This window comes from Mobula hypostoma, chromosome 18 (assembly GCF_963921235.1).
Source record: "Mobula hypostoma chromosome 18, sMobHyp1.1, whole genome shotgun sequence".
NCBI classification, from domain to species: domain Eukaryota; kingdom Metazoa; phylum Chordata; class Chondrichthyes; order Myliobatiformes; family Myliobatidae; genus Mobula; species Mobula hypostoma.
The window spans coordinates 26,399,083-26,426,571 of record NC_086114.1 but is presented as its reverse complement, the minus strand read 5'-3'; the positions used below and the strand labels follow the sequence as shown (position 1 = coordinate 26,426,571).

General features: G+C 37.9%; 1 protein-coding gene across 8 annotated transcripts in view; it reads right to left on the bottom strand.

The window, feature by feature from the left end:
• gbf1 (golgi brefeldin A resistant guanine nucleotide exchange factor 1) overlaps nucleotides 1-27,489 on the bottom strand; it is a 290,587-nt gene that overhangs the window by 49,018 nt on the left and 214,080 nt on the right. For all 8 annotated transcript variants that reach the window (XM_063070614.1, XM_063070615.1, XM_063070611.1 and 5 more), the window contains 10 exons: nucleotides 26,530-26,724; nucleotides 24,358-24,544; nucleotides 17,460-17,594; nucleotides 16,302-16,387; nucleotides 13,467-13,669; nucleotides 10,585-10,708; nucleotides 8,974-9,099; nucleotides 7,195-7,277; nucleotides 3,798-4,034; nucleotides 2,661-2,754 (listed from right to left, as the gene is read on the bottom strand). In XM_063070614.1, the coding sequence (XP_062926684.1) occupies nucleotides 2,661-2,754; nucleotides 3,798-4,034; nucleotides 7,195-7,277; nucleotides 8,974-9,099; nucleotides 10,585-10,708; nucleotides 13,467-13,669; nucleotides 16,302-16,387; nucleotides 17,460-17,594; nucleotides 24,358-24,544; nucleotides 26,530-26,724 (1,470 nt within the window). The remainder of the gene's footprint in view (nucleotides 1-2,660; nucleotides 2,755-3,797; nucleotides 4,035-7,194; nucleotides 7,278-8,973; nucleotides 9,100-10,584; nucleotides 10,709-13,466; nucleotides 13,670-16,301; nucleotides 16,388-17,459; nucleotides 17,595-24,357; nucleotides 24,545-26,529; nucleotides 26,725-27,489) is intronic.

The window sequence follows — 27,489 nt, the reverse complement described above, 5'->3', positions numbered from 1 at the left end:
TCTGTTTCCTTAATCTTTAAGAAAGATAAAGATCCCACTGAATGTTCATCATATAGACCTATTTTGCTATTAAATGTGGACGCAAAAATTCTTTCTAAGATAATGGCTAACCGTTTGGAAACTATTTTAACTAAAATCATCTCTACGGATCAAACAGACTTTATTGAAGGCCATTACTCTTTCTCCAAAGTTCGGAGATTGATGAATATTATATACTCATCACTATCCAAGATACCTCAATGTGTTATTTCTCTTGACGCAGAAAAGGCATTTGATAGAGTTGAATGGACATATCTGTTTAATGTATTAGAAAAATTTGGCTTTGGTAATAATTTTAATAAGTGGATTCAAATGATCTATAAGAATCCTATTGCTACTGTTCTTACTAATAATTTCAGGTCTCCTTTTTTTCACTCTCACGAGGTACTAGACAAAAATGTCCATTAAGCCCTTTATTATTTAATCTCGTACAGGAGCCTTTGGCTATAATACTCCGTGAAGCTAAAAATATTCATGGTATCTCTATAAATGGGACCACACATAAGATTTCTCTTTACGCAGATGATCTTTTGGCTTATATTTCCAACCCTGAAGAATCTATTCCTAATCTTTTGGAAACATTAAATGATTTTGGAAAATTTTCTGGATATAAACTTAATTTAAATAAAAGTGAATTGTTTCCATTAAGTGCTCCTGTTTTTATATATAATGATATTCCATTTAGAATTGTGAATTCTTTTAAATATTCAGGTATTATCATTACTAAAAAATGTTAAGATCTTTATAAAGCTAATGTAGTTCCTTTAATGGATTCTATGAATCAATTATTTTCTAGAAGGAACCCACTTACACTTCTTTAATAGGTCGTATTCATGCCGTGAAAATGATGATTTTACCTAGATTTTTATATAATTTTCAAAACATACCTATCTTTTTAACCAAAATTTTTTTGATCAAATTGATTCTATTATTTTATCCTTTATTTGGAATAATAAAAAATCAAGAATTACTAAGTATATTTTACAAAAATCTAAAAAAGATGGTGGACTTGCACTACCTAATTTAAGATTGTATTATTGGGCTGTTAATATTCGACAATTATGTTTCTGGCTATAGTGGCTCGATAAGAGCCAAAAACCAGCTTGAATTGATTTGAAATTAAAAGCTATCAAACAATTTCATTTAACCTCATTATTAGGAGCTCCATTACCTTTACAACTTGCTAAAATTCCAGATTTAAATCTCTACCCTGTTATTAAACACTCCTTATGGATTTGGTTTCAGTTTCGCAACTCTTTTAATTTTAAACAAATTAAATTGTCTAGCTCTTTATATCAAAATTTTCTATTTAAACCATCAATAACCGATCCCATTTTTCTCTTATGGAGAAATAATGGGATCTGTTCTTTTGCAGATTTATTTTGTGGTGGTCGACTGATGACTTTTGAAGAGTTAATTAGCAAATACTCTCTCTCTCTAACACACTTCCTGTAATATTTTCAGGTTAGACATTTCTTGCAAAAATACTTATCTAAGTTTCCATATAAGCAAGAATCTGATTTGTTGGATACTACTTTAAATATCAATCCTTTAGTGAGAGGTTCCATTGGTAGAATTTATAATTTATTTTTACTACAAAAAGATAACCTCTCACTAAAGATTAAACAAGATTGGGAGAGAGAACTTAATATGACCTCTGTTAATGAAGATTGGTTGCGAGTTTTTAAAATGATTAATTCTTCTTTGATATGTGCCAATCACTGTTTAATTCAATTTAAAATTGTTCACTGTTATTATTTAACAAAGGAGAGATTATCTAAAATATTTCCTAACATAGACAATTATTGTGATAGGTGTAAAACTGAAGTAGCCACTTTGTCACATATGTTCTGGTCATGTTCTTCATTAAAATCTTTTTGGAAATTTTTATTTTCTACAATTTCTAAAGCTCTGAAAATTAATTTGCAACCTAATACATTGACAGTCTTATTTGGAATAGTTCCGCACAATATTCAGGGTATTTCATCTTCAGACCAACATGTAATTGCATTTGTCACATTGTTGGCAAGAAGGCCTATTTTATTGAAATGGAAAGATACCTCTGTCCCTACATTAATTCAACGGTTTTCCCAAGTAATGTTATGTCTTAGCTTGGAAAAAATTAGAAGTAGAACTTTTGATCCTCGATTCAATTTTGAGAGAAGATGGGGCTCTTTTGCCAAATATTATCATTTAATTTTAATTAATTCATATGGTTTCCTTCCAATCTTATTTTATATAAATGTGAATTGGCGGTTGATGATTTTTCTTCTTTATTTATATAGATGATTATATGACGTACTGCTCCGGAAGTTAGTTCCTAATGGGTTTTTTTTTCTTTCTTTTTCTCTTCTTTTTTCTTTTTCTTTCTCTGGTAGTTACTGGTTTTTTTTTCTTTCAGTAGTTGGGGTTCTCTTTTTCCTTCTTTTCTTTATAATTTTTTTTCATTATCATATTATTCTTTTTTGATAAGTTTTTTTCAGCTTTATTAACTGTATATATCAATTTGCTGTTATCTTGTACCATTTTAAAGCTGTAGAAGATTATGTATCAATAAAAAGATTTTAAAAATGAAAATGAAAGGAATTTTGTGAAGCAATTAAGTTTTATAAAGCACCAACCTCACTGCTAAGAGCTGTAAACTTGCATAGGGAAATGATAAGGTTGTCAAAGACATCACTTAATCCATAGTGAGCCGAGATCATTGCACATTTCCTGTATAGAGGAGAAAGGGAGGCTGATGACTATACATAATAACATTGTTCTAACTACATAAAAGGTTAAACAGCATTGAGTTGGCTGGTTGGTGGCACAATGACATCAGCGCCGGACTCTGGAATGCAGGTTCCCGGGATCGAACCCAGTCGGATCCGCTCCCGAGTACGCTTTCCATCTGTGCTGGATTGAGTGTCGTGATCACAACTCAACCTCGTGAAATAAAGGGAAAAATACTGCGAAATGTCTGTGCGGGGAGTGGCGCGCCACAGTCTCTCTCTCTCTCTCTCTTGCTCCGCGCCTTGTAAAGGCATGAAAAAGACATCATCCCGCCAACATCGCACACGCACGGATGCACACATGCGGCATAAAATAAAATAAAATAAAAAGCACCAAGTTATTACTTGATTATACATTTAATGGTTGAAAGTCCTAAATTAATTTGTGTAATTTCAAGGAAATCCAAGAGACTGGTTTTTAAATCATGACAATTTCAGTGAACAATATTGAAAAGCACATGTTTTAAGATACCCAAATAAACCAGTTTTTTACTCTTTCGACTTAAATTATTAAAGTGGTCATGGAAGAGAAAGCAAAAGCTAATGATAGAAAAAACAGCTCATTTAAATTCTTCTCAATTTTTGATTTGAGGGGCACTGATTGTGGAATCATTCTAATTTATTGAAGATTAATTACAGGTATGACCTTCAAATAAATCTCAACAGGATTGGATACAACACAGAACTATAAGCACTGGTGCCGCTGGAATCTCCCGTGTTGGAAAAGCAACAAAGTTGATTAAAGCAAGAGATAAATCAACATGCTTCACTTAGTTAAATGTCTTCTTTTTGATATCCAACATGCATACACACACCAGCTATTACTATTTTGCAAGAATTAATTTCAGCATGATTGAAAATCAAAGCATGCATGTTCTACACACACACACACACACACTTCTGCCAAGTGCAAAATTTGCTTTCCATCTCAGAGATCCTTCATAATATATTAATATTAAAGCATATGATTTGGTAATGTTTTACCTGAAACCAGATATTGCCTTCTGTATTATTGTTTCATCTAAACTCTTGTCAAAAACATAGGAAAGTGCTGCTATGGTGGGACCCCAGGTCATGGTGAAAAGGTCATGGTCAAAGCTTCCAGGAGGCACATGGAGGAATATGCCTTCGGATGAACTCCCACGATTCAAAAGTACATTCCACATATAGTTCTCTTTCACAAAACCTGTTTGTTCCTCTGGCATCACAATTTCATCATTCCTAAGGTAAAACAATGATTTTTTTTAGAATATACTTCTATTGCAGAGACAATAGAGAACTATTATGCCATTTGATTCTGTATATACAGCCCAAGTTCTTTCGTTTCTAACCAATACTTCACTTTCTTTTAATAGTGCAGTAGTTTACTTTCAATAAGGATAAAATATTCCAGCGATTAAGTGCATTTTTCAATTTGTGTACTGTTATGTCAGCTTTTGTAGGGAAATTAGACATTATTAACATTTGTCCAATTCAAAAGAAATTGCCCATACAGAATTAAATTTCAACATCAAACTTTGTCATTAAATCTAGAGTTAATGTAACAATAAAAAAACTAATTACAAATATAAAATCTAATTACTGCATTGTACCATTTTGTAACCTTCCAATCCCTTTGTAACCATACCTGTTGTTCAGTTAGCATTTTGAACACTGATAACAGCAGTTAATCTATAAAAATAATAGATATGACTAAGAATTATTACAGTACGATTTCATTAAGTGCTCCATCTGCTGTGATACTGAATTACATACAAGCAGCAAAACCAATCCCTGAGGTGTGTTCATGTCAATCAGCAGAATTGATGATAAGACTTGTTGACAGAGAGCAACTTTTTTTGATAAAGCTCACTCAAACAAGCCTATCAGGTTTCAGTTTCCAGAGATAAATGGACCATATGTGATTTTGAGAACACTGGTAAAAATTCTGGAAGTCTATACTAACAAGAATCAGTAGTCATAAGCTAATAATTCTGGACCACACTGAGGAGCTGTTTGTGGATTGCCAGCCGTTTTCTTTTTGAATGTACAGTTTTCTTCATGCCTTCATCAATTTTTGTTTTTCAATTGACATAAAAATTCTGATAAACAGCTTCCAATCTTACAAATTGCAAGTTTATGTAAAAAGACAATCAATGCCTGCATATCGGCATTATTTTGTAGTTGAACAAAAAGTAATTCTTTGGATGCAAAGTCCTTTGGGCTGCTTTGAGGATGATTAATCTGATTAATAAATACTTTCTTCATTCTTTTCAGTTAATTTTAGAAATATGGAATGGTCCCATGAATCAGTTACACCTATCAATAAACCCTTGAGTTATAAAGGATTTTTAACAATAACTCCAGAAGTAAAACAAAGTTCAATAATTAAAAACAGCACAAATTCCCATAATGAAACAACCTAGGAAAAGAACGAAGTATTGTATACACATGACTCTGTGGCTAGGCACAGCTCAAAGACCATCTACAAATTTGCTGACGATACAACCATTGTTGGTAGAATCTCAGGTGGTGATGAGAGGGTGTACAGGAGTGAGATATGCCAACTATTAGAGTGGTGCCGCAGCAACAACCTGACACTCAACGTCAGTAAGACGGAAGAGCTGATCATGGACTTCAGGAAGGATAAGACAAAGGAACACATACCAATCCTCGTAGAGGGATCAGAAGTAGAGAGAGTGAGCAGCTTCGAGTTCCTGGGTGTCAAGATCTCTGAAGATCTAACCTGCTCCCAACATATTGATGTATTCATAAAGAAGGTAAGACAGCTGCTATACTTTATTAGGAGTTTGAAGAGATTTGGCATGTCAACAAATACACTCAAAATCTTCTATAGTTGTACCGTGGAGAGCATTCTGACAGGCTGCATCACTGTCTGGTATGGAGGGGCTACTGCACAGGACCGAAAGAAGCTGCAGAAGGCTGTAAATCTAGTCAGCTCCATCTTGGGTACTAGCCTACAAAGTATCCAGGACACCTTCAGGGAGCAGCGTCTCAGAAAGGCAGCTTCCATTATTAAGGACTTCTAGCACCCAAGGCATGCCCTTTTCTCACTGTTACCAACAGGTAGGAGGTACAGAAGCCTAAAGGCTTCTTCCCCTCTGCCATCCGATTCCTAAATGGACATTGAATCTTTGGACACTACCTCACTTTTTTAAAAAATATACAGTATTTGTGTTTTTGCACTTTTTAAAAATCCACTCAGTATACGTATACCGTGATTGATTGATTGATTTATTCTCTGCTAGATTATGTATTGCATTGAACTGCTGCTGCTAAGTTAACAAATTCCACATCACATGCTGATGATAATAAACTTGATTCTGACTCTGAGAAAGCACTTAAGTCAACAGCCAAGGTAATCTGAGGATCCCTCATCTTTGTATAACCTTCATGTTGCTAAATGAATGTAGATGTTTTTCAATTAACCAATTCCAGCAAGGGTGTTAATAGGGGTTATAGTTGCTCTGAATGCTTCAAGCTTCTAAGAAGTTAAACCAAAACCACCAGTTCTATCAGGAGTCCAGCAGATTTTTCAAAGCAACATTGACTGGACAGGAGAACACAGGCCTGTACATTTCAATCTGGTATAAACCTTCCTGATGTCATCAATATTTCTACATCCAGTATGAAAGAGTGTCAATGAGATCTATCCAGACAGGTACTAGTTGCTACTGCTATTCTACCTCCAACAGAATCCCGAGAAGACAAGATGTGAAAGAAAGCAGCAAAGGAAAGTGCAGGAAGGAGGAAAAGAGTAAGAACAATGAATGATATATGCAAGAGATCTTGCCATCATGAATTAAATTTTAGTTCAAATTCACAGAGATGTTAGTACGTACTAATATACAAGAGGTGCTCATAATTAATTATTGGAATATTTGTCCTCCGTTACTTGTGGCCACAATACCCATGTATCAGCTTAGAAATGTTTTGAGCATCACTATAAACCAGGCTCTGATACAGTACAATGAAAACAAACTGCAGGTCTACTTGTAACAGTATAAATGGTTAGTAAACTTCTGAGTAGCTTATCCAGCTATTTTCAAAAGCACATCATTCCAACTAAGGTTTAGGGGAAAAAACAAGCACATAACAGTGTCTACTTAAAATAAAAACAGTTCTCTTGCCCAGGGGAAGATGATCGGGGCAATTTCTGAGGTCGAGCACTAGTCAGATCCTAGGAGTGCTGGACTAAAGAGTCTTAACCTATATTGATAATTTATTTAATTTCAAAAATATAGTCTAAAAGTAGTTTTTTTTAAATAAAAAGAACAGTTACTGCAGCATACTTTGTAGGCTAATATTAAAACTAAAATATTAAGATTAAAAGGCAGCTAAAATATGAAACTAGGTGAAAGTTTTGGTTAAACAAACTTACTTTATTGCATTGTAGATGTCTTCTAACATATCTTGGTCGAAATCTTTGGAACCATTAACTCCTTTCAAATTCTTTTTGAATTGCTACAAAGAAAGGAGCAACAAGCAAATTAAGAACAAATTCCTGGTAAGATTGCAGAGTAAGTAAAAGTTTTCAATCAATAGAAAGAATAAAAGGGTGTGTGGAATGTCAAAAACCACAAACTCACATTAACACCAAAAATAATCACTCACTTTGCTTCCTAAAATTATCATGAGGGATAACCATGTCCTGGTACATATTTTAACATTCAGTTTATTAAACTGATTTCAAGGAATAGGTCAAGCAGACTATCTGATGAAACATAGTGCCATCTAAGAACCCTAAAGGGATTTAAAGATTTTTTTTTACAGTGAACATATAATTACTGTTGGTTTGTCAAAATGCTCCTTCCTCTTCAAGTTTTAAAAGGTTGACTTCAGCAGATCAGTAAAATGTAAAGTTTCCTTCTTCAGAAAGGGATATTTTATTTAATAGTATAATTATCTTATAAAATTAAAGAAACACTTTCTGTCAACATGAAGATCAGAAGCTACAGTATATCCAAGAACAACAGGAATTCTGCAGATGCTGGAAATTCAAGCAACACATATCAAAGTTGCTGGTGAACACAGCAGGCCAGGCAGCATCTCTAGGAAGAGGTACAGTCAACGTTTCAGGCCGAGACCCTTCGTCAGGACGGTTGGGTTCAGCAAAGCGGTCTCCCAGTCAGCGTTGGGTCTCGCTGATATATAGAAGGCCACATCGGGAGCACCGGACGCAGTATATCACCCCAGCCGACTCACAGGTGAAGTGTCACCTCACCTGGAAGGACTGTCTGGGGCCCTGAATGGTGGTAAGGGAGGAAGCGTAAGGGCATGTGTAGCACTTGTTCCGCTTACAAGGATAAGTGCCAGGAGGGAGATCAGTGGGAAGGAATGGGGGGGGGGGGGGCTGATTGGACAAGGGAGTTGCATAGGGAGCGATCCCTGCAGAAAGCGGGGGGGGGGGGGGGGAGGGAAAGATGTGCTTAGTGGTGGGATCCCGTTGGAGGTGGCGGAAGTTATGGAGAATATGTTGGACCCGGAGGCTGGGGGGGTGGTAGGTGAGGGTCCTGACGAAGGGTCTCGGCCTGAAACGTCGACTGTACCTCTTCCTAGAGATGCTGCCTGGCCTGCTGCATTCACCAGCAACTTTGATGTGTGTTGCTAGTATATATCCAAGAATATGCTTTTCCAACAACAACAAAACTGAACATTATTCACCATGATCCAATCAAATTATTTGACCAAAGCATATGTCAACAAAATTACTACCATATAATTAATTAGGCCCAAAGCACTTTGGGCTAAGAATGGGAAAGGTATTGTATAAATGAATTTTATTGAAGGACCTAGCAGAAAAAGTTCGATTCAGATTGAAAGTAGGATTTACAGGAACACTGATCGGATATTGTATTGAAAACAGGAAAACAAAGTTAAAATTAAAATTTGTTATTAGAGTACATACATGTCACCACATACAACACTGAGAAGAAAGGAGCAAAAAGCAAATTAAGAACAAATTCCTGGTAAGATTGCACGGTAAGTATGTAGGTTTTGTGCTAGTTAAATTGGGAGTGAATTTTTTTTTAAGAGATTGAATAGGAAAGCTTTTCATATCTGTCAAATGTCCTCAAATTCTTTTATCGTTGTAGCAATTAATAATGCAAGAGAAATATTTCTGAAAAGGATTCGCCAATAAAGCTTCCAAAATACATACCTCCATTGTCATTGGTACATTTTGCTTACGAACATTATGATTGTGCTGGTCTGTATTGAGCATAATTACAGCATAAGCCAGTGCAAAGCATGCATCGTTGTTGCAAAATGGTGAACCATTGATTTTCTGTAGAGAGTAAGAAACAAATGCAAAAATTTACCACTCAAAAATGCAAAAACTGGTTCAAATGTATATTTTTCAATTGGATTCAATATGCAAGTGATTATTATAATGAACTTTGAGAGACAGCCATATATTTACTCTTCTCCTTTCATCAGTGTCAATAAGTTTTTTTACTGCAATCTCATGCAGCAACAGCTAAAAATACTTATGACAAGAAAATAAAATAATAATCAATATAAATCCATATATTCAATCATTAATCAAAAACAACATACAAAATGCTGGAGGAACTCAGCAGGACATGCAGCATCTATGGAAAAAAGTACAGTCGATGTTTTGGGCTGAAAGCCTTTAGCAGGACTGGAGAAAAAAAGCTGAGTAGTAGATTCAAAAAGTGGGGGGAGGGGAGAGAGAATGACTGGGTGATAGGTGAAAGCTGGAGGGGGAGGGATACAGTAAAGCACTGGGAAGTTGGTTGGTGAGATGAGGTGAGGGAGGGAAAAGGGAATGGGAAATGGAGAAGGTGGGGGGGGTTGGGGGGACATTACTGGAAGTTTGAGAAATCGATATTCATACCATCATGTTGGAGGCTACCCAAACAGAATACAAGGTGTTCTTCCTCCAGCCTAACTGTGGCCTCATCACGACAGGGGAGGCCATGGATGGACATATCGGAATGGGAATGGAAAGTGGAATTAAAATGGGTGGCCATTGGGAGATCCCGCTTGTTCTGGCAGATGGAGCATAGATGCTCAGTCAAGCGGTCTCCCAATCCATGTCGGGTCTCACCCACGCCAGGAGTACCGAACATGGTAAATGACCATTAATCAAAAACAGTTCAAACAGTACAAGCCTTTTGGTCCAAAATGTTGGACTGATCTATACAAACCTACTCCACAATCCATGTAACTCTTCCTCATACACAGCCTATAACCCTCCTTTTTTAAAAAAATCCATGTGCCGTGGTTATTATGTTTCACAAATATACTTCGAGAAATGTTGCAAGTTCTTCTGAAAATAATTTCTACAGAATTGAAAATTACCTTCAATTTAACACCTTTGAATTAAAAAAACACATTTTTCTCCTTTTCACATTAGTCTCTTGCATTATTACTTTCAGTCAAGAATATGGATAAAAGTATCCGTCCATTCTCCACCGAAGTTGCCATGGAATCAACTAAGCTTTCCTTGTGTGTCTATCAATGAAAAGCATCTCACTTAGTGGCTTTTAACAATGAAAAGCTTTACTACTCTGTGAGGGCAGTAAAATACAACCCTGGACCTCTAAAAGCAAATACTAGCAATCAATTTTAACAGAAATCTGCCAGCTATCTTTCTGTCAGGCACACCTACAGTAGGGACAAATAATATGCAAGTTATCTCCAAAGTATTGTTAACAGTCACCAACCAGTACCTGCACTTATATTCCTCAAGATACTTACAGAACCATAATTTGATAAATTTTAATTTACTTTTCAAAGAACATACATGCCAATGATCTGTGAAGACTTCTAGTAGTCTATGAATTACAGGAGCTTCACCAGGAAGTCGGAAGGCTTCCAGATATGAGCGCAGTGCTTCATCAATTCTCAGTCCTTGGAATGTGAATGTACTAGTTTTAAAACAAGAGCACAAGTTAGCAACACTGCAATGGACAACATAATCCTAACATTAGTAATTTCAGCCCAGTTCCAAAGCAATACTTTTCTCATACAAACAAAATATTAAAATTTGAAATAGAAGGACACCCTCTTAGAACAGAGAGGAAAAGGAGGAGGAATTTCTTCAGCCAGATGGTGGTGAATCTGTGGAATTCATTCCCGTAGATGGCTATGGAGGCCAACTGAGAGGGTGTATTTAAAGGTTCTTGATTTGTAAGGGCTTCTAAGGTTACACTAAAAAGGCAGGAGAATGAGGTTGCAAGGGAAAATAAATGAGCATAATCAAATGACGAAGTACCTTTGATGGGCCAAATGGCCTAATTCATCTCCTGTATCTAATGGTCATCTGAAATCCTGTCCACCCACTACTCTGGACCCCCATCGATTTGCTTATTGCACCAACAGGTCAACAGAGGATGCCATCTCCACGGCACTTCACTCTTCCCTGACCCACCTGGCCAGCCCCAGCTCTTACATCAGAATGCTGTTCATTGACTTTAGTTCAGCATTCAATACTGTGATCCCCTCCAAGCTGATCGCCAAACTTCACCAGCTTGGTATCAGCTCATCCCTCTGCAATTGGACCTCGGACTTTCTGACTAACAGACCCCAATCAGTTAAGTTAGACAACCTCTCCTCCTCCACTCTCACCCTGAACACCGGCGTGCCTCAAGGCTGTGTGCTTAGCCCTCTTCTGTACTCCCTTTTCACCTATGACTGCGCTCCTGTACATGGTTCGCAGATGACACCATGGTGGTTGGCCTGATCAGAGGGGATGAGGAGATGGCCTACAGGGACGAGGTCCAACACCTGGCTGCGTGGTGTGCCGACAACAACCGGGCCCTTAACACCCAGAAGACCAAGGAGATCATTGTGGACTCAGGCATGCTAGGAGCCACACACACGTCCCCATCTACATCAACGGAGCTGTAGTGGAGCGTGTATTAAGTTTCAAATTCCTTGGTGTCCACATTTCCGAGGATCTCACCTGGTCCCTGAACTCCTCCATCCTGATCAAAAAGGTGCAACAGTGCCTTTATTTCCTGCGGAGCATCAAGAAAGCTCACCTCCGTCCCAGGATACAGACGGACTTTTACCGCTGTACCATTGAGAGCATACTCACCAACTGCATCTCAGTGTGGTATGGCAATTGTCTCGTATCGGATCGCAAAGCACTCCAGTGTGTGGTGAAAACTGCCCAGCGGATTATCGGCACCCAATTGCCCACCATTGAGAACATCTACCATAAACGCTGCCTGGGCAGGGCGAAAGCATTATCAAGGATACATCTCACCCTAAATATGGACTTTTTACTCTCCTCCCATCCGGTAGGCACTACAGGAGCCTCCACTCCCGCACCAGCAGGCACAGGAAGAGCTTCTTCCCTGAGGCTGTGACCCTGCTGAACCTCACATCACAGCGCTAAGCAGTATTGCACCCATATTGTACTGTCTCAGTACTTTTATATTTGTGTGCTGTAGCACTTACTTCTTATTCACAGTTATTTTGTAAATAACACTATTCTTTGCATTTCTGGTCAGATGCTAACTGCATTTCATTGGCTTTGTATCTGTACTTGGCACAATGACAATAAAGTTGAATCTAATCTAATCTAAGAAAGATCAGCCAATTAAGGCATACTAGGCAGAGGACTTGATGAGTGGTGGTCTTATTTCATATGGAATACTGTAGAAAGAGCAAACCTTATTCTGCTAGAGAAAAATAAAAAGAACTGGCTCCAGTAATATTTCTCAATTCAAAAGCCTAACCTAGACATGTTAATTCCTACAAACACAGCAGAACTAGTTACTCCTTTCTCCATTTCTAGCAATTTGGTCATTCTTACCAGTCTTGTGTGCTTTTCATGCCAATCATTACAACAATGTGGATGTAGGATTACTATATCAAGTGATTTCTGTGCATTTTCCAACTTACAAACAAAATTAATTTACAGGTGTCTGTAAGAATGGAATCCTATTGTTACCCAATGACAGCCATTACTCCATTCACCAACTCTTAATAAACTTTTTGATACTTCATCATTTTTACATCAAGATTTTTATTTCATTATTTCACTCTTAATTCAATTTTGTTGAAACAAAGAAGAGCAAACTATGCAGTCTGCAAAAGTACAAATCCTTAATTCCCCTAAACTTAGCCCCACTGAGCCCTACAAATCAAATGATAGCTCTTTACTCAAATGCTTATCCAGAAAAATCTGTGCATATTGCTCACCTATGAGTAAAGGCTAAATGGGAGCTAGTTTTTTTCCACCTCACAAAACGAAATGTGTGAACAATCTGCTTTTAATTACAGGCATCCAAATAAATTAGTTTTCAGTCTTTAACAAACTATTTTGATATGAATTACGCTCTGGCAACTACTTGAGGTCAATGTTTGACGTCAGCTAACCAGAAATGGAAAGAAGATCCACTATGCACAAAAAGCAGTCAATTTCTCCAAACATCTTTACCATTAAGTTTAACAGCAATTAATTACAAAGGTATGGAAATAATTCGAGAATTCTTAAACTAACAAGTCACTGTACCAATCCTAAAATTCTCAGCCAATAAAGACAACTTTTAGCTTCTCTTTTTTGAGCAGTTTCCTCCAGGATCTGATATACAAATAACAATTTCATACAATATATGTTACTCATTCTATTGGACTATTTTAAAAAATAAATATTTAGAAAATGCATTTCAATACCCAACAAAACTGTCGAGAAGTTCAATACTTTTCCGGTCACTGATGAATTCCCCAATCATTTTCTTGTCCAGTCGTGGATTTTCCCGTAGCCACTGAGCTACCTCGCGAGTGTCCATGGGAGAAGCAAGCAGGCCCTTCTCTTGAAGAAACTGAATGCCTTTTTTTGGTTTCTGGTTAAATTGTTCTGTTCCAGTGATAAGCAACTTGAGAAAAGATATCAAAATAATAATCACATTTTCAAGTGCACAGAGGTGTTTTTTTGTTCTCCCAAACTGTACTACTTAAGACTACAGTTATACAAGTGGAAAGCAAGCATCTGGTATGAAGATGCTCAGGCAAACAAGAGCTGACTAGCCCTCAAGTTCTGTTCTCTCAGGTAAATATACAGCTGTCTATAATCTGATGGAAATATCAACCGAAAGCAACCAAAACACTGCAGTATAGAGCCCTCATTTGATTAACATTAAATATTTAAGTTAATTCATAGGAATTTCACAGCACCTTTCAATGTATAATAGAGTTTGCACTCAAGATAAACACAGACTGGTCTCACATCTGCTCTTGCAGATGTGGGATGAGCAGAATCAGGAGGAGACAGCGGAGACCTAGATGCCTCAAGGCAAGACTACAATTGGTAGATAAATGGAAGAGACAGTGGAAGAAGCTGGAGTCATAAGAGTGTAATATTTGCATTGATTAATTGTTTGACTGAAGCAGAGTGTTGTTATAGGGAGGGACATAGTCATTAAATTAGATTTGATCATGTTGTGCCTATTCACTTATATTTTCACTACCCCCAAGCGAGTTAACAAGCATTCTATGCACATTCTATGTGAAATCATTGGGTACATTTCACCCAGAAACACCTGCTATAAACACTGAAGAGCTCCTTTCAGGGTGTTCTCAACTAAGATGCATTTACAGGAAGTACTTCCTCTGAAAAAGGGAAGAATAGCATGCAATAGCCCACTATAACACAACCTAGCAATGACTCTGTAAAAGAGCATGCAAGAAACCTGACTATAGGGGAAAATAAAGGGAAATCCCTCTAAATAAAAACATACTTGGAAGAGTTTTATTAATTTGGCATCAGGATATACAAAAAAATGGAATCACTCTAATATTAGTGACTGAAATTGCATGCTGCATATTCTCTTTTTAAAGTCTTAGCGAACTGAAAAACAATTTCTTCATGGTTGGAATACAAGTACAAATATTTCCCAAGTTCTTTTGCATCACTTGGAATACTCATACAGAGAAACCTTGCTGTAATCAATGAGCCAAAATGACAACAGGATCAGGATGGGATATTTCTGTTGATCATTATCTGATTTTCTTTTTCTATTTGTCTTATTGGGTCCGCTGGGCATGATCAACAGCTTTGCTATTAATAACACATTACACCAAATCACAACGTGCTTCTAACTGCTACTCCAACTGTTTCTATTAATCAATTTGAACTCACTCTAAGATAGTCCCTTTGTTCTACAATTTCCTGCTACTGAAAACCAACTTGCTTTCCTTTTATCCAGTTCGACAAAAGGATCCAAGACTAGTTTTCCTGAAACATTAACTATTTCTCTTTCCACAGATGATGCCTAAACTAGATACAAGAGATCCTGCAGGTGCTGGCAATCTTCAGCAACACACACAAAATGCTGAAAGAATTCAGCAAATCAGACTGAGACCCTTCATCAGAACTGGAATGGAAGTGGGTAGATGCCAGAATAAGGTCCAGGGTCTGCTAACACTGTTGTGTACTTTGTTTTTAGTTCAGAATTTAAGCACTTGCAATTTTTTAAAAATTTCACTAACTCTACATAGAAAATTGGTCTACTATATGACTGCCCACCATCTCCAAACGTTATTCACATATACTACCCCTTCAACCAGATGGCTTGCCAAACATCAAAACCTTAGTTCCACTCCCCCCTCCAACCCCTGTACCACATGCATCTAGATGATCTCTTGATGCTAATGGACTTATTTTAGAAACATAGAAAACCTACAGCACAATACAGGCCCTTTGGCCCACAAAGCTGTGCCAAACATGACTTTATCTTAGAAATTACCTAGGGTTACCCATAGCCCTCTATTTTTCTAAGCTCCATGTACCTATCCAGGAGTCTCTTAAAAGACCCTATCCTGCCTCTGATTCCCTATTCGTCCAAAAGGTGTCATGGTTGATAGCTCATCCATCCCATCACACACTGCATCCAACGTCCAACTTGAAATTGCTTTGCTCTTCTCCTAGAGCAAAGACTAGTCTTCAACTCTTAGACCAGAACTACATACCCAAGGACACCCACTCATGCAAAGTATCCAACTCCCAGCTGCCAATTCATCTCCTTTTAGAAGCCCCACTACTCTCACTCACCAACACACATTAATCTCCAGTTTCCGCAAAGCATCCTTACCCACTAATCCACCCCAGCAACAACAAATCTAAGTCTCAGACACACACTGCCTACATCCTCATGCCTTCAAACAAAGTCTCAATTTAACTTACGGCTGACCTTGGATCCCATCAAAAAAAGTTTGATCAGCTGGACCATGGACCAGTGATTGGCTCAACACATCTGCACCATGGAAAGTTACCCCAATAAGTGCACTGGAATTACTCTGTGATTCTATTTATTCAATTAGTTTTCATCTGATATCAGTACTAAACAAGTATTAGCATGCTGAATCTTATAAACAAAGCAGGGAGGGAAGATAATCAAAAGTTTCATAAGCTTAAGTGCAAATTGGAATATATTCGTTACTCTGACCCAGCGTAATAAAATGTTCACTCAATGGCACATAATTAACTTTGTAACAAATGCTCTCCACTACCTTCTTCTTGCTTTTTATCTCCATTAGTTCTTGAGCAGTTGGTAAAAAAGAAGAGAATCGCGGTGGTTTCTTGGGTGTCTTCTCTACTATAAACGAGCACCAAAACTTGTTAACATTGAAAGCTTGCCAACATACATTGTGAAAAATGCATTTTAACAGTTTATTTTCTGGCCCTTTTCAATCCAAAAAGGATAAAATAATCAGGTCCTGCAGTTCAAAAAGGTTCACCTTTATTCCTGAATTCTTATCTTGAAAATGTTTCTTTTTAATAAAAGATGCATTGACAATTAAGAATAGGGACAGAATACAAGTGGCTCAAAAGATGGCCCAACAGCTTCTCAAGGTGAATTTTAGAAATGCGGTAATTGCTGGTCTTGCCAGAAATACTTACACCCTGAAAAATCAATAAATTAAAAATATTAAATACAAGTCAAAAATACAACATTAAATTTACTCTTTCAATTAATTTTTGGAACCAGATTATTGTGGTAAAATTGAATCCCACAGTTTTCCAACCATGGGAGGATGACATCAACTTGCCTCATTAAGTTTATTAATGCAACATATTACAAGCTGTTGGAACTAAAGGCAATTCTTTTTTTCCCTCTTCACCTTAATTCGCAGAACTGCAATCAAATGTAGCATCTTCATTACATCTTGATCAGACACAGACAAGCTCAGTAAAAGCTACAAATTACCCCAGGAGCCTTCATAGCCAGAGCTCAACCGAATTATCCAATAAGTTTCTAATTCTTCATTTTACTACAAGTTAAAAACGCAGGAAAGAATCTTCTGACCGATAAAGAATTCAGTTATTCTTCCAAAAGGATTACACTAAGATTAAATAAAGCTCTATGGCCTCCGTATTTCTAATTAGTTGTATTTGCTTCACACAAAAAAACTTTCTTATATTACTTCATATACTAAGATGAATCATTACTAGATATGCCAAAGTGACCAGGGGCTACAAGATGTTTAACTTCAAAGGGACTTTGTTTTGTTTATGACAAGAGCCAAATAGGCAAATAGGGATTCTCAGGTTCTCATGACACGGACTTAATGCCTCAGTCCAATGTTCAAGGTTAAAGTTCTAGTTATCTGGATCAGAGAAAAAAATTCCAAACAACCAAGGGACATTTCTACCTAAGACATCCTTACCTGATTCATTTTCCTCAAGTTGCCGACCCAGCTTCATTTTCTGAGCCATAAGATGACCACTGGTGGGAGGATGAGGTAGTGATGGTTCCGCATCTAAAGGGACCGACACAGGAGCAACCCCTGTCCTTTCAGCACCTACAAAAAAAAAATACAGACAAGCTTTGAATACATAACGCTTATAGCCTTTGGGATGTTCTGAAAGAGTTCTGACACAGTTATGCATACTGTCACAGTTGTGCAACTACTGTAAATCAGGCAGGTTAAGATCCCAAATAGCAACATAATAAATGGAACCAAAAACTGTAAGTGCTGTAAATTTGAAATAACAGAAAAGATAGGAAGCACTCAGCAAGCCAAGCAGCATTGTGTCATTGCTTCAGATCAAGGACCCTTATCAGAATTAAATAAATGAGAAAAGGATTGGAGAGGGGAAAGGATGGAGTGAATAGACAGTGTACACCAGAATAATTAAGGTAACAATTATATATAAAAACAAAATTAAAGATAGAAGAAAGGAAAGAAAATGAAACAAAGATCCAATCATTCTGTGGAAAGAATGGGAATGCAAAAAGGGTCGAGACCCAAAATTGTCAAATTCAATATTCAGAGCTAGCTAAGGACTGCAACATACCTCAGCTGAAAGATGAAAAACTGTTTTTCAATCTCCTACTGGAGATCATTGCAGAAACACAAGAAACAAAAGGCAGACGTACCATGGTGGGAGAGGGATAAAAAAAATAAAGTGACAGGTGACTGGAAATTCAGGGGTGTCCCATGAAATGAAGAGAGGTGTTCTGCAAAGTGCAAAGGAGACCCAATTTCCACATGACCACATCATGAGCCTTAAATTTAGAGTAAACTGGAAGTAGTACAATCCCATTGAAAGTGGTGTAAATTATGAAGGATGATCTACTGAAACATGGAAACTGATGGGTGGAAGCCGAGGACAAGGGAGACACAAACAAGAGAAAATCTGCAGATGCTGGAAATCTGAGCAACAAGGGAGAGGCCTTTGTGTGGGAGGAGGGAGCCTGAGAGCAGAAAGCAGAAAAGTGAGAGAACAAGGTTAGGAGCCCGATCACAAGTTGTTTATGGAATTCATACAGCTATACGAAAAGCCATGAATTCCATCAACAGCTTGTTCTTCCCTCCCCTTTCAGCCTTCCAAAGTGAAAATTCTGACTGTGATTCCCTGGCCTGCTACTTCCATTTCCACGAATCACTGCTCTTCTCAAGGCATGCTCTCACAGAACTGTGGATACACGACACCTACTCTTGTACATGTTCCCTTCCCCCCCATCCATGTGAAGTAGCAATTTACTTGCACATCTTCCAATCAACTATATTTCATTCAGTGCTCACAATGGATCTCCACTATGTTAATGTTATACTGGGCACAGAATGCCTTCACACATTACACAAAGGTGACAGTGTTAAATCCATGTTAGATTTCTTTGCTGACCTGTCAGTGGTTCTCTACATTGCTCCAACGATGCGATAAGCTCAATCAACTGTATATTGTCTTCTGTCTGCACACTCCTCAGAATTCAATATTGAATTTAAAATTTCAGTTAACTATGTTTTATTCCCTCTGTCCACAGATTTGACTGCACATTCCTGGTTCAATTTATTTTTCATTTTCTCTTCAGTCTCTAACTGCTCGTTTTTAAAGTGAATGTTACCATTGAGAGCTTTGGACTCCACCAAAAAACAGTTATTCTGTCTTCTCTCCACTGCCCTTAGTTCACCATTTGGTAATACAGCATTCTCTGTTTATTGGTTTGTCAGCCTAACAAAATTAGTGTTTAACTCTCTGGGCTCCATGCCATGTCCACAAATGCCTAACTGAAGTGCAAAGATTTTATCTTCAAACAATAACTAACAATGCCTCTCAAAATTTCACAGAAGCCCTATGATACAAACTAGTTACTTCCATAAACTATATTGAAAATATATTTTTGCTTTCAATTAATTTGGCCCAGTTTTCACTGAAATGCCACTGCCCTCGCTCCCTGCTAAACTACACCAATATTCTACATTTGTCGGTTTAAGAAAGGAAAGCTGGCTTACTGAATAGTCGGTTTAAGAAAGGAAAACTGGCTTACTGAGAAGCACACACTAAATCCTGGAGGAAGACAGCAAGTCAGGGAGCATCTCTGGAGAGAAATGAACAATCGACGTTTAGGACCAAGACCCTTCATCAGCCGGTCCTGGTGAAGGATCTAGGCCCAAAACATTAACTGTTTTGTTCTCTCCATATTTGCTGTCTGACCTGCTGCATTCCTCCAGCATTTTGGGCCTTAGTCTGGATTTCCAGCATTTACAGAATGGTGCATTTATTATTGCCTACTGAGCAGTCTTGAGCCAAGTGGAAACACACCAAGCTGAACCTCATACAATGCAATTACAACACACAAGCAGGATCCACGCCAGTTACCTGAAGAATGGTGGTTGATGGTAAAACCATATCACACTAGCTTTGTCATCTGTCAAAGCTATCAACTTTACTTAACAGCCATGGTGTTTAAATACCATTACAAAAAGACACAAAGCTTTCTAAAATTAATTTTCTTCATAATCATCACCATAAAAGTTAGTAACAACTTTGTTGCAAACATAAATATTTAAAATGATATAAAACCTGGCACCTGTTAGCTATCCACTTACATAATATGTTGCTACAGATGTGAGATTTTATATTCTTTCCATAAATCTTATTAATCTCACCTAACCAAATGGAAGATCTGAGAGTTAATTCCTAACCCTCAATGCAAGATCTAGAGTGCACCACCAAATTAACCTGATGGTGAATTGCAACCTGGAAATCACTAACAGAGCTCAGCCAGCAAAGTTGTGAGTCCCAAAGTTACTGACACTGGAAGATAAAGTATTAGCAGTTCCATCAGGAACCAACAGTAAAACCTTGCAAAATCTAGGCTCTATCTTCACTTGAACAAAGTACAATTACACCAATGGCCTAAAATTCCTCTCATATCTCTCCTATAAAAGCAAGTCCTCAAATGCAGCATCTGATTATTTCATCCAGTGGACAATTCAGAGATTAAGTACATAAACTAGTAGAAAAGGTCGGGGTGTTGGAGTCAGAAGTCAACAATAGCCCAATTTTCAGCTCGCTACTCTGCGAGATTTACTCATCTCTGCACTGAACTGAGGTTGTGTCCTGCAACAAATGGGATCCTGGACTAGCTGCAACAATGAACTGGCTTCATGGCTGTGGACTCACTTTTATGAACTTTAGTTCTAAGTGTTATTTGATTACTTTTTATTGTTTGCATGATATACTCTTTTTACTCATATTGGATGTTTGAAGGCCTTTTTTAATGAGTTCTACTAGGTTCATTTTGTGGATACCTGTATATATATATGTGTGTGTGTGTGTGTGTGTGTGTGTGTGTGTGTGTGTGTATACATGCATATATATATACACACACATATTATATATACACACACATATTATACACACACACACACACACACACACATACATATACACACACGCACAAACACACACACATACATTTTTTTTTCTCGCACCAAAAATCTTTAGCTATAATCAAAACCTAACTGCACCACACTGGCACACCTCAGGGATGTGTGTTCAGCCAGCTGCTCTACTCTCTCTATACCCATGACCTTGTGGCTAGGCATAGTTCAAATGCCATCTACAAATTTGCTGATTGTTGGCAGAATCTCAGAAGGAGACAAGAGGGTACACAGGAGAGACGTATACTACCTAGTTGAGTAGTGTTACAACAACCTTGCACTCAATGTCAGTATGATCAAAGAGCTGATTGTGGACTTCAAAAAGGGTAAGGCGAGGGAATATGAACCAATCCTCAGAAGGATCAGAAGTGAAGAGAGTGAGCAATTTCAAGTTCCTGGGTATCAAGATCTCTAAGAATCTAAACTGGTCCCAACGTATCCATGCAGCTATAAAGAAGGCAAGACAGCAGCAACATTTCATTAGAAACACTCACAACATGCTGGAGGAACTCAGCAGGTCAGGCAGCATCAGTGGAAAAGATCGGTCGACGTTTCAGGCCGGAACCCTTCGTCAGGTTCCGGCCCGAAACGTTGACCGATCTCTTCCACTGATGCTGCCTGACCTGCTGAGTTCCTCCAGCATGTTGCGAGTGTTGCTTTGACCCCAGCATCTGCAGATTATTTCATGTTTAACATTTCATTACAAAATTTGTGATTTGGTTTGTCACCTAAAACACTCAAAAACATCTACAGATGTACTGTGCAGAGCATTCTGGCATGCTGCATCACTGTCTGGGGGCTACTACACAGGATTACAAAAAGCTACAGAAAGCTGTAAAATTAATCAGCTCGTTCATTGGTAGTAGCCTCCATAATATTAAGGATATCTTCAAGGAGCGGTGCCTCCGAGAGGCAGTATCCATTATTAAGGACCCTCATCACCTAGGGCATACCTTCTTCTCATTGTCACCATCAGGAAGGAGGTACAGAAGCCTGAAAGCACACACTCAGCTATTCATGAACAGTTTCGTCTCTGCCATCTGATTTCTAAATGGACGTTGAACCCAGGAACACTACCTACTTTTTTTCTGTTTTTGCACTATTTTTAACTATTTAATTATACACACATACACCAAGTGCAATTGATTTTTTTTCTATATTTATCATGTATTGCACTGTACTGCTGCTGCTAAATTAACAAATTTCTCAACATATACTGGTGATATCAAACCTGTTTTTGATTAAACTAACGTTAGCAATGATAGTTCAGAAAATATTTCAAATTACTTCCCGTATTTATAAGAACACATGAGCAAGAGGTTTCTGCAAAATAAACTTGAAATGCAACAATTTATTAGAAACACACTGGTTTCCTTGTAATCCACTACAAGATAACAGATCCTAGATAATTTTTGCTCCCATCTCAAGTGGGAACTTTAGTAATTGAATTAAATTGACTTTATTTCTTATATCCTTAACGTACATGAGTAAAAATCTTTGTTACATCTCCATCTAAATGTCTACCAAATAATAAATTTATCAATCCTTCACAAGCAATCGATTTTCAAAAAGCAACAGCTTTTCAGTTTCATTAAATATTTTAAATCTTCAAAATTTAAAGTGCTATGTATTTGCTACATTTTCAGCATTTATCACACCGATCCTCAAAAATTAAGATGCAATCATGTAACCAACTAAATTCTGTACCGTAAACTGATTCCGATGTGTGGTGTTCTGTGGAAGAGTAAAGAGATGCATTCCAAGGCCTTGCTTATATTTATAGCAAATATTTTTGTTCACCAATTGCATTATTATTTACTTAAGGCTTGCCCTGAAATCCTTAAGCACATAACTTGATGGCATGCAGGTGTTCACTAACACAGTGGCATTTACCAGTAATAAAAATTCCACATGCTATTTTAATACACTGTTTCAACTTTCCAAGGTACAAAGTAATAAATAATGCAAAGGGTTTGCAAAAATACACTGTATTCTCTACAGCAATATGATCAGAATAATACCTCATCAATTAGAGCATGAAAAGGTAATGAGCACCTTTCACCAAACCTGAACATTATTTAGATTGCACATATTATTAAACTGTTACTGAATTCAGTATCATGTGTTTTTAAAAGTTACTTCCAGTCATGCAATTGAGAATATTATTCCATTTGTTACTCACATGATTATCCAGATGCCACTCTAGATGGTGCTCAGATATAAGAACTGAGAAAAGCATTACATAAACTGATTGCAGCTAGTCCAAAGCCATCCAAGTACATAAGACTTTATCCCAACTGAACCATCATTTTCAGAATGCCTGCCCTCTCTCTCCACCTCTTTTTCATACACAGTCTGTCAGCCTTTTTCTTTCTGTTGCATTCTCTGCATTCAGTGTATTGCAAACCTAAATGGTTTAATAAGTACATACACACACCACACATGCACTGCATGCAGAATCAATTTCCTTTGGACTCAGATCAGGTGAGCAGACTCTATCCCATTCTAATGTGCAGCACTGTCAATACTTCCCAGTAGAATTTCTACTGGCTTCTTTAAATAGTCAACCATAAATAATAGTCGTGTGGAGTGCTAATAGATGTTCTCCTGTTCCCCAATAAACCAAGCACAGTTATTTAAGCAGAATGCCGCATCAGCTTTTTCTCCACCCACAATGGAGCCAATGTCCACCTTTCTCAACTGATTTCTGGTCAAGCTTGAATCAATAGTAAGCACCGTAAAGTAACACAATCAATACAACAAGAACAATGAAATTCAATGACCAAAGCAGCTGTCAGTTTTAACCATTTGTATTTTTGAGACAGCAGCTGATTCACAAGTGAGACATAAAAGATTATTTTTGCATTGAAAAAATTTCTGCAATGCAAGAGACTACTTAGCCCATTGTGACCTTGTGACTCAGATCTACAAATTTTGTCTCAATTCCCTGCAACCTCACATTTCCCACTCAAACAGATCCCCAATCCTCCATTGCAAGAGATTCACTCTGAGTTTTCTACACTTTCAAGAAGTGCATAACAGATAGCCATAGTTGCTGCTCTATTTTAAAGAGCAAGTTGTAGGAAAACTACTGCCTTCAGTAGTGAGATCACAGCATCAATATCTGGCAGAATTCGAAGCACAAGCTTCAGCTGCAAAGTAAATAACTAACACTGTGCATATTTGAAATGATAGTCTGACAGACTTAAAAGCAAAATAATTGGTTTTGACTTGTTTTCTATAATTTCAATTAGTTCCAACTGAACATCAATAGTTAGTTGTGTGAGCATTATTATTCTACAATAATGTTTTTATTAAGTTTCTCAAAAATACGATAATAATTTTGGTGGCACTCACCCCTTTGTAGACAGTCTACAAAGAAACTACTGCTTACCATTAGAGATCTCTTTTCTGTGATTTGTTTCTGTTGTCTGAGTACTTCCATCCTTGTTGTCTTGTTGCAGAGTATTATTGAGAACTCGAGCTTGGCAATGAGCCTCTGTGCTGTCAATAACTGTTAACAAGGCCTCAAGTGACAACAAGTGAGTGGTGTACAGTTGTCCAGATACAGGAAAAGCATTCTATACAAACAGAAAAACTAGTTCAGTAGAACTGCAAATACAAACAGTCCAAAAGAATCACATTTCTATGAATATTTCAGCAAACTTGTTTAGATAAAGGCTTATGAAAGTCCAGCAAATTTAAACAACATACATTTTTAAGTGCAGATGGAGGCTGGATTGCAAGTATACTTGGTACAGAGGAAAATTTGAAAATTGTATTACTTCTTGTATATAAAGTATACTTTCACAGTAGAATGTTCAGTCCCTATACACTATTACCCCCTATCAAGATGTTCTTAAAGCTCTCTACTTCTTTGGCAACAAAAGACCCAACCAGTTCCTGTCCTCCACCACCCTCCTCCATCTGGCAGAACTGGTCCTCACCCTCAACAATTTCTCCTTTGGCTCCTCCCACTTTCTCCAAACTCAAGAGGTAGCCATGGGCACTGGCATGGGCCCCAGCTATGCCTGCTTTTTCACTGGGTACATGGAAAGTCAATGTTCAAATGCTCCCCAGCTCTTCCTGGACTACACTGACTACTACACCGATGCTGCTTTATGGATCTATGCTGTTTTAAACAACTTCATCAACTTTGCCTCCAACTACCACCGTGTCCTTAAATTCACTTGGTCCATTTCTGACACCTCTCTCCCCATTCTCAATCTCTCTGTCTCTATCTCTGGACAAACTGTCCAACATCTTTTATAAAGCTGATGATTCCCATAGCTATACCTCTTCCCGCTGTCTCCTGTAACAATGCTATTCCCTTTTCTCAGTTCCTTCAACTCTGCCGTATCTGCTCCCATGTCCTCCTCCTTCAAAGAACAGGGTTTCCTTTCCTCCGTATTGATGCTGCGCTCACCTGCACCTCCTCCATTTCCCAGACATCCGCACTTGGCACATCTTCCCTCCGCCTTAACAGGGATAGAGTTCCTTGTCCTCATCTACCACCCCATGAGCCTCCGTATCAAACACATCAATCTCCACAACTTCCACCATCTTCAAAGGGATCCTACCACCAACCATATCTTTACCTCCCTACCACCACCTCTCTGCAGCAATCATTCCCTCCGTGATTCCCTTGCCCACTCAACTCTTCTGGCATATATCCCTGCAAGCAACAGAAATGCTACAACCTATCCATTCACCACCCCAAACTGTCATTCCAGATGAAGTAACATTTCACTCATGAATCTGTTGAGGTCGTCAATTGTATCTGGTGCTCCAGATGCAGCCTCCTCTACAATTATAAGACTCGATGTAAATTGGGGTACCACTTTATCAAGCACCTCCACTTCATCCACCAAAAGCAGAATTTCCAACCATTTTAATTTCTATCCCCATTCCCATTCTGACATGTTGGTCCACAACCCTCTTTTTTAGCACAATGAAGCCAATTTTGGTGTGGAGGAGCAACACCTCTTACTCCATCTAGGTAGCCACCAACCTGATGGCATGAACATCAATTTCTCCTTCTGATGGTTTTTTTTAAGCCTTCCCCTTCCCCACTCTGACCTCTTGCCTCTTCTCATCACCTGCCTATCACCCTCCCCCCTCCCCCCCCAGTTCCCCTCCTCCTTCCCTTTCTCCCATGGTCCATTCTCCTCTCCTATCAGATTCCTTCTCCAGCCCTCTTCCTTTCCCAATCACTTAATACCTTCTTCCCAATCCCCACCTTCTCCCCCCCGCCTGGGTGTCTTCCCCTTTCCTTTCCAGTCCTGAAGAAGGGTCTCAGCAGGAAACATCAACTGTTCATTCATTTCCATGAATATTGCCTGACCTGCTGAGTTCCTCCAGCATTTAGTCTGTGTTGCTCTGGATATCCAGTACCTACAGTATCTCTTTTTAAAAGCTTACTGTGTTTATGTTTATCAGACAATTATCATAGTATTGTCAATAAATTTCTCAATCAACTTCTTTCCTCACACTGATAAATACTATCAGAATAAGATTTAAAAATGGACTGCCAATAATTCCATTGAGTCAGTCAATTAAAATGTACCTTAGAAAGGAGTTTGGTAAGATCTTCAAAAAGATTACAACAGTAGAAATCACAGTCAAAATTGATGTACAGTTCTGTGGCAAAGCTTGGGATTCGCCAGAGTTGAACCAATGCCTCCAAAGCCATTTCCTTCATTTCATATGGCATTTTGGGATTCTCCGAGGTGACCAAATCCATTAGTTTTTTCAAATACATCTAGGGGGATAATATCAGTCACACACTTAATTTGTATTATGTCATTCAAATATTCATATCTATAAAAACATGTCACTTCAGACTTCTACAATATGTAAACTACTAAATTTTACTAGTTCACTAAAAGTTGCGGAAGTTTGATTTCTGAAACTTACAACTTATCTTCAAGGACAAGACATCTCAGTGGAAGGCAAAGCCTTTAAAACAAACTGACATTGGCCACATTACATGATAACTTGCTAGATGAAAGAAAAACTGAAATTATATATTAAAAACTGGACAAGCCGAATTTCAGTTCTTTGCTAGTACAAGGAGATTCAAGATTGTTTAATATTATTTCCTGTATACAAGAGTAAGGAGAACAAAATAATGCCTGCTCGGGGTCCAATGTAGCACAAAAAAAACACAAAAGGTAAAGATCACAACAATAATAATAAACAAATAAATATAAATGCATAAGATAGCATAGGTTGATTGTACATCCAGAAAGTGATGCTAGGCTGTAATTAAGATGAATGACTTGAAATAATAAAGCAGTAGTGGACTCAGTGGGTGGAGGTGTTGATGAGCCTTACTGCTCCGGAAAAGTAACTGTTTTCGAGTCTGGTAGTCCTGGCGTGGATGATATGTAGCCTCCTCCAAATGGGAATGAGGCAAACAATCCATGAGCAGACTATATGGGATCCTTCATGATGTTGCTGGCCCTTTTCCAACAACTTTCTGTATGTATGTCCCTGATGGCGAATAAGCAATGATGTAGCTTCT